Source organism: Oreochromis aureus, linkage group 13 (genome assembly GCF_013358895.1).
Source record: "Oreochromis aureus strain Israel breed Guangdong linkage group 13, ZZ_aureus, whole genome shotgun sequence".
Classification (NCBI taxonomy): Eukaryota; Metazoa; Chordata; class Actinopteri; order Cichliformes; family Cichlidae; genus Oreochromis; species Oreochromis aureus.
In genome coordinates, this window is record NC_052954.1 from 10,189,469 (window position 1) to 10,197,283 (window position 7,815).

Sequence of the window (7,815 nt, forward strand, 5' to 3'; positions counted from 1 at the left end):
TAAACACAACCGGCTGGTTTGATTGTTGAAGCTGCGACTTATTAAACCAACAGCTGGGCAGAATCAGGAAAGCAGATAAGGAGCTATCTATGCTAAACTGGGCAGCCACAGTGGGATGTTTGTAAGGATTAAGTAGAGACTTTTCCAACATGACTGATAACAAAGAGTGAGCAGAAGAAGAAGGAAGTTACCAGATAAGACACTGGCAACACTGTTTTGCTCACTGGTTCATTTTAAAAATGTCTACAGTATCTAGCTGTCTGAATATATGAGAAAAAAGGACGCACAAATCTCGCAGTGTACATTAAATATCAGTTTATTCAAATAAGATGGATAACTATAAGCAATCAGCCAAGTGAAAATAAAATGGTAAATAAACAAGATTTATTTCTCATGTACAGACAGTTATAAGACAGAGAAATGAAATTGTTCAATGCAGCTGCAAGCTATGAGAAAATTCCATTATAGCAATATGTATTTTAAAATAATTAAGTGTAAGAGTGGTAATTTTATACATGCAGTACATACAGTGATTTTTTTACACTTTCAGATTCATTCATACATTGTTGTTTTTTTCTGTGTTTTTTGTCATAGTAATTACACAATCAGTGCACAAATGTGATCCAACTTGAATTAGGGGTTTTCTTACAATAGACTGCATTAGATCTTAACAGTTCTGGGAGGCTAAAGCTCTCTGTGTTTTCCCCAGGAATTCTCATTGTGCCTGGGGGAAACTCTTCTACACCAGGGTCATGACCTTTAAGGAGGCTGGCTGGAACCGACGAATCTTCTTCTTCAGGGCTCTGGAAGCTTTGATGCGGCAGGCTGCGGGCTCGGGGCGGGGTGGGAGCTGCTTGAGGGGCCTTCCAGCTGCGGTGGGTCCCAGCGCAGCCTCAGCCCACACCATGCTTCCCTCCTCTTCATGGCTGTCTGCCTGCTCTCCCTCGTACAGGGACAGGCTGCTGTCGGAGTCTGAGAAGGATTGGAAGCTTTGGCTGGACTCGCTATCTCCAAAGCGGTTGGTGGTGTTATCGCTCATCTCTCCCTCGCTGCTTTCAGCGATGGTGGAGTGAAACAGTGAGGCGCATTCAGCTGAATACTCAGACTCACACCTTGGAGGGTAGTGACTGGTAACGTGAAAAGGTGCTGGAGGGTATTTGGCATTAAGACTGTGGAGAAAAGAGCTAGAAGACACGGAGGACTGGAAGGGGCGTGCAGGTCGTATCCACTGGCCTGGCTTGGCACTCATACTCTGGACCATCTGCATGCTCCCTGGTGCCAGAGCGTGGGGATCTTTTAACCTCAGACGCTGACCACATGAGGCCTGGAACATGTCCGCATCAGAAGGCCATTTGGCAGTCATCTGCCTTTTCTTCCTCTGCTCTACAGGATGCTCATACTCCAGAGACTGCAATCTGGGGCTTTTGCTGGACTTTGTAACAGCATGGCTGGGATACGACTTTGGGTAGGTCTTGTGGGCAGACATGAGTCCAGGACTGTAGAGGCTGGAGTCTGAGCCTGAACCCTGTCTGTATCCCTCTGTTTGACAGGTGGGATTTTTCTGGGTCGCTTTCCCCTTTCCCGATCGTCTGTGGTCTCCCTTTCTTCCAGTGCTCATCTCTCTGGTCCTCTCACAGAAGGAGTCAAAGTTTTGGTGCCTCGCAGCTCGAGGCTTCTCGTTGGTTTTCCTTTTCAGTTTCAAAGCCTTGCTTTTACGATCTGCCTGCCTAACCTTGCCCTTCTGAGAACCCGCAGGGACAAATTTGGCATGGACAAACTCAGGTGAAGCTGTGTGACTGCCATGAACCTCAAAGCCTTGACTTTCCTCTGCACTAGAGCTATGGGTCATCACCGGTCTTTGCCTGTGATCCTTCCTATCTTGCAGCCTTGGTTCTGGATTTTCTCCACATCGTTTGTCAGAAAGGCTCTTTGCTACACTGCCATACCTTTCTTGTGGTTTATCATTTCTCTTCAGCGATGAATAGGTGACCTCATCAGAGCTGTACTCCTTCATGGCAGCAGGATAGGAGTACTGCTGTGGCACCTGTGGGCTTCTCACCGACTGTTTATGGTCTGCAATATCGATTAGCTCTTGGCTGGAGTATGCCATGCAGTGTCTCTTCTCGGTGAAGTCTAATGGAATGATGTTTGTCATCTTAGTTGGAAGAGGCTGCAGCATAAGCACCTCTTTCTGAGCCACTTCAGAAAAAATACTTTTATCTTCAATGGGTTTCCTGCAATAGTCACTGTGTTTCTCCAGAGTTTGACTTCCTGCATCACTCTGGATTTTGCTCAGGCAGCGCTGGAGAAGGTTGTCAATGTAATGTGTCAGTGTCTTTGTCTCATAGGCCTTTTCTAGGGTGTTGTAACTGTTTCCTGGGGGTCCTTGACCCTCTAATAGTCCATACATGCTTGCTTCACCCCCATTGGAAAAGATGGGACTCTGGAGAGCCACCGCATGCAGCGGGCTGGGATAGTGGTACTTTTCCGTCCCAATGCGGGACTCCAGATTGCGCTGAAACTTTGGGTCCCCTGTGGAGGTCTTAAGGTTTGGACACATTGGGGGTTTCTTTGCATCCACAGACTTGTGGTAGCCTGGAACTTGAGCCAGCATTCTGTCAAGATCACCTGATGGAAACAAAAACAGACATTAACTTTCCACAGCTCTGGCTCCTTTTACAAGAAGAAAGACTGTCTTAATAAAAAATTAAGAGATGTCATTACCAGTTGACACAGGTCTTGGCCGCGCCTGTTCGGAGCCTGTAGCGCTTGCTCGGATCCTGCTGCTGCCCAGATGAAGGCCTGAACCCCGTGGAGGGTTGGGCTGGGTAGTGTTCTCATCAGCAGAACGTCGGCGGCATACATCAACTTGTGGTGGAGGGCTAACGTGACAATTAGAAGGGCTCATGGGAGCGAGGAGAAGGCTTGTTTGTGAAGATGACAGGCTCTCGCTGTACACTGAATTGCACGAGTTTGACAGGGAGCAAGAGCCGCCGTCACTGAGCTCATAGAAACCTTGAAAGAGAAGGAACAATTCAATGAGTATCTTCTCAGTATTTAAGAGTATGTGTAGTTGGTTGGGTGTATGCTTTAATATAGTATGCCACCACACCTGAACTTGGCCTGCTGTCACTCTCCAGCTGCTCCGTGGAGGCCTTGCTCACATCCAGCTTCAGCTCACTGATCTGCTGATCCAGCTGCTGCAAGTGAGTCTTCAGGCCCACATCCTGCTTCCGAAGACGAGACTGAAAAACAGGCAACAAATACATAAGTGTGAGTGGTACACCCTAGAACAAAGACCATCTCTAAAAAGACTTCCTTAGAAAGGTAGAAGATTTCTAAGCTACACAGTAAAGCTTCCCATGCAAACAAGGATTTCACTCAGATTTTCTTTGTGCCAGTCTCTGAACAGGAAAACTGGTCTTAAAAGTCAAAGTATATGTCAGTAATGCTGTAATTCCATTAGGATTAGGTCTGTTGTTTAGATAAAAGAAGCTCTAATGTAGAACCATCAGAAAAACAAAAGCGACTCAGCTGTGGCTGATGATTAACCCCAGCAGGACATGGGGGAGCATGGAAGAAGCAGTGGTGGATAACTCATTTCTCCCCCACAGCGAGGGGCTGGCCATTGTGTAAACTACTACAGGAGGAAAGCTTGGGGGTTGGGGCAAAGCACTGCTTACTTTGCAGCTTGAGTGGGGTATTTACTGTTACAGTGGTTCTTAAAGTGAAATCTCTGGAGTCAGTGCCTGCAAACGCACTACTTTGAATGCTACATTCTCTTGGAAGATCACATTAGATCATCTGGTTTCTATTTAAACTGAGACCATTCTTGGAAAACTCCCAGTTGTTATCAGCATGATTGCAAAACGCAATTTAAACCTTATGCTGTCTGATGCATTTGACCAGTGCTGCATGTCAAGTATAGCACCCTAATCCCTTGCACTTCCTTTAAAATGCTTATAACAGCAGCATGCATGGAAAAAGCTTGTCATGGAAAACTCCACAGAGCTCTCTGTCTCTACAACTCCTCTGAGGAACAAGACTCCCTTGATTCTTATCCACAGCAAAAGTTCCATTTTTTTTTAAATTTCCCAGCATTAGTGGTTAATGATTGAGGTTTGACCCCCTGCGGTCCGCATGCACAAAGTGCGCGCGCACACACAGCTAAAAAGTCCTCGGGTCCTGCAGTGAACCTTGATTTATGACACCCATCCTACTTCCTACCCCCAGCTGAGGACATAAAAGTGTGTCTGGTAATAATTGAAGGCGGATTGCACATGAGCATCAGCTGACGGAAACCCTTTCTATACAAATAAACTGTTTATTAAAAATAAATAAAAAATAAATGAATGTGAGCACAGTGAAGTTCTCTAATATTTAATGAAAACTGCAACAAAATATCATGACAGCATTAGGCTGTGCATAAGCATAATATCACAAGAGATTCTGTTGTTTTTCATCTTTATAGCTTTTTAATGAAATGATATCTTACCAGCTGTTGCTTCAGGGCTGTCAGGGTCGCCTCCAGTCGCTGCTCCTCGGCCCCCATGAACCTCGCACCTTCTGAGTCTGCGTTGACCGAAGTGACCGGTTCCTCTCGGTCGACTCTCAGCGCCCAGTTCACCATATCGCTCTGTCTGTCCCGGAGAAGCTGCAGCTCGTGCAGCCCTGCCAGAGCAGCCTGCAGCCTCTCTCCGACCCTGCTGCGGTCCACTACGGCTGCTGCGCTCAACATCCCCGTACAAGAACCCTTCCTGCTCAGCATGCTGAATGATCAGCGCCGCCCGGGAACATCCAGAAACACAGTGCCGTTAAGGATAACCGCTTCCCTTCTCCCCCGGCTCTTGTTGTGCTGTTTGGATTTTAAACTACCTGTTAGAATAAATTTTGAGTACAGAATAGGGACTAAGCTCCTCCCACAGACCAAACGGTCCTCCTCCTTATTGGCTGGCACGTCGGTCCCAATGAACATCTGGTTCTAATCCTCCCCATTCAAGTCCTCGCTGACTGAAGCTGCCCAGGCATGCGCAAAGTTCATCTGCGTAATACCACAAGATACCGCACTTTATTATGCGATTTCCATCATTCTTTTGTTGCTATTAATCTCTCCAGTAGCGGAGCAAAACAAAGATCCGGAATCATCTTTGTGGACATCTGCCAATGTTTTCAGGGAAAGTAGACATGTGAATAAAAACGACAGGTCTTTCTGTAGTCACGAGACAACGCATTTAATCCCATCAGAGGCGTGAAATTCAACAAATTTGAGGCAGAAGGTTCATCTTTAAATTTGTGTGATCTCGATGGCGCTTTAAAAAAAGCCTTCTTCAATATAATCATCATCGAGTTAAAACTCACACAAATCATAAGTGCTCATTTTTGTTTTTATTGTTATTATTTTTGAAATGAATACCAGCAAGATTAAACAAATGCAATAAAAGAGACTGGCCGGTTGATATAGACCAATGACAGATAAACAGCTCCATCGTGTGGTTGAATAGAAAGATACAGTTTATTAACGTGACACTGTAGCTATTTTTTTAAACTCATCATCTCTATAATGAGTTAAAAACAGCTGCTTTAAGCAGAGAGAATGACTAATAAACTCAGTTTAGGCTTTTAGAAATTAAACTGTATTTTATTAAGGTATTATAACAACACAGCAATTAAGAATGACAAGCAATGCCTCACATACCTCATGTCACTAAGTGTTAAGAGCCAGCTTAGCAGCACAAAGTGGGAGTGTGGTCATGACTGTGGGTAAAATACGAGAAAATTTATACAGCACTGAAAAGAAAGACAATGATTTTTGATGAGAAAGTATGGATATTGTTGGGTCTTACAATATAAAGCACCTTCGGGCAACTCTTGTTGTCAGTTGATGTTGTAGAAATAAAGTTTATTTGAAATGATATGAATCACGTGGAATGCCCATCAATTAGATACAGTGTAGTTTATACATATTTTTAATGGGTGATCTCATCAAAGCCAAGTTAATAGAGTCAACGATTGGAACAAGTCTACACATCTGAAACATTAGAAAGCACAACTTCAAATAAAACTTTTCTATGAAGATAAACTCCATAGTATCTACTTTTGAGTAAAAAATGAAAATGTTGTGTTTTATCTGATGAATTTACATTTACAGTCAGAGTGAAAAGGAAGCACACTCAAGCTTTCACGTATCAGGACATAATAAAAATGATCTGTTTCTAACCAGGTTTTAAATTAGGCAATTACAACCTCACATGAACAACAACACATGCCAAGTCATTTTTTATTTTACAAAAAGAGTCAAAATACAGAAAGAGTGTGTGGAAAAACTGTATACGCCCCATGATTCATGATGTTGTAGAATAACCTTTGACAAAAACTTGAAGTACTTGTTTTCTGTGTGGCTTTATCAGTGTCTCACATTGTTGTGGAGGAATTTTGATCCATTCTTCTTTACAAAATTGCTTCAGGTCAGTGAGGTTTGAGGACATTTGTATATACACAGCACTCTTAAGGTCCCGCCCCAGAATCTGACTCAGCTTGAGGTCTGGACTTGTTGTAGATTTGCTGCTGTGCTTGGGATCAGTGTTGTGGTGCAGGACCCAGTGTTAATCACGCTTTAGCTGTCGGACAGATGGCCTCACATTTGACTCTAGTATACTTTGGTATACAGAGTTAATGGTCAACTCGATGACTGCAAGATGCCCAGATATGAATCTGTCCTGAATGTTTTCCACTTGTGAATAATCTTCCTCACTGCAGAATGATGGAATTGACATTTTTTGAAAATGGCCTTATAATCACTTCCCAGTTAGGTTGGTAGCAGCTATTACTTCTTTAAGATCATTACTGATGTCTTTTCCTCCATGGCACTTTCTTACCCCTTTAAGTGCTATTGAAGCTGTAAGGATGCTGTAAGGATGTATTTACAATGTTGAAGTCTCTCAATTTTTGTGTGTTTGTCACACTTAAATATTTCAGACCATTAAACAACATAAATAAACATCTTTGGAAAGCTGATTTCAATTTCTCTAGCCACACGCAGGCCTGATTACTGCCACACCTGTTCTCGATCAAGAAATTTGAATTGGACCTGCCTTAAAAGCCAGACATCATGCTGCAATCTGAGGAAATTCAGGAACAAATGAGAAACAAAGTAATTGAGATCGCTCAGTCTGGAAAAGGTTATAAATCCATTTCTGCAGCAAACCAAGGTGAGAGCCATTATCCACAAACAGCGAAAACATGGAACAGTGGTGAACTTTCCCAGGAGTGGCCAGCCGATCAAAATTACCCCTAAGACTGCAGTGATGACTCATCCAAGAGGTCACAAAAGACCCCAGAACAAAATCCAAAGAACTGCAGGCCTCACTTGCCTCAGTTAAGATCAGTGTTCACAACTCCACCATAAGAAAGAGACTGAAATGGGCAGAAATGGCCTGCATGGCAGAGTTCCAAGACGAAGACCACTGTTGAGCAAAAAAGAACATAAAGGCTCTACTCAGTTTTGCCAGAAAACATCTTGATGATCCCCAAGACCTTTAGGAAAATACTCTGTGGACTGACGAGACAAAAGTTGTACTTTTTGGAAAGTGAAAGTAAAAAGTAAAAAGTAATAAGTAAAAGTAACAGCATTCCAGAAAAGAAACATGGTACGAGCAGTAAAACATCGTGGTGGTAGTTTGATAGTCTGGGGCTGTTGTGCTGCCTCAGAACCTGGAAGACTTGTTGCTGGTAAAGGGAACCATGAATTCTGTAAAGCATCATGAAGGAGAATGTCCGGCCATCTGTTCATGACCTCAAGCTGAAGCGCACTTGAGT

General features: G+C 43.6%; 1 protein-coding gene across 1 annotated transcript; it reads right to left on the reverse strand.

Moving 5' to 3' along the window:
• Nucleotides 1-298: 298 nt before the first annotated feature.
• Nucleotides 299-4,870, reverse strand: dact2 (dishevelled-binding antagonist of beta-catenin 2). Its single transcript, XM_031737658.2, has 4 exons — nt 4,496-4,870; nt 3,113-3,245; nt 2,725-3,015; nt 299-2,628 (listed from the first exon to the last, which is right to left on the reverse strand). The coding sequence occupies exons 1-4, from the start codon at nt 4,766-4,768 to the stop codon at nt 740-742; spliced, it is 2,586 nt and encodes an 861-aa protein (XP_031593518.1). The 5' UTR covers nt 4,769-4,870; the 3' UTR covers nt 299-739.
• Between the last annotated feature and the right edge of the window lie 2,945 nt (nt 4,871-7,815).

Excerpts from the sequence above, each read along its gene's own strand:
- dact2 (XM_031737658.2), bottom strand. The coding sequence starts at position 4,768 with ATGCTGAGCAGGAAGGGTTCTTGTACGGGGATGTTGAGCGCAGCAGCC. Across the intron at positions 3,246-4,495 it reads CAGCCCTGAAGCAACAGCTG|TCTCGTCTTCGGAAGCAGGA; the intron begins GTAAGATATCAT and ends CCTGTTTTTCAG. Across the intron at positions 2,629-2,724 it reads GCCAAGACCTGTGTCAACTG|GTGATCTTGACAGAATGCTG; the intron begins GTAATGACATCT and ends TGTTTCCATCAG.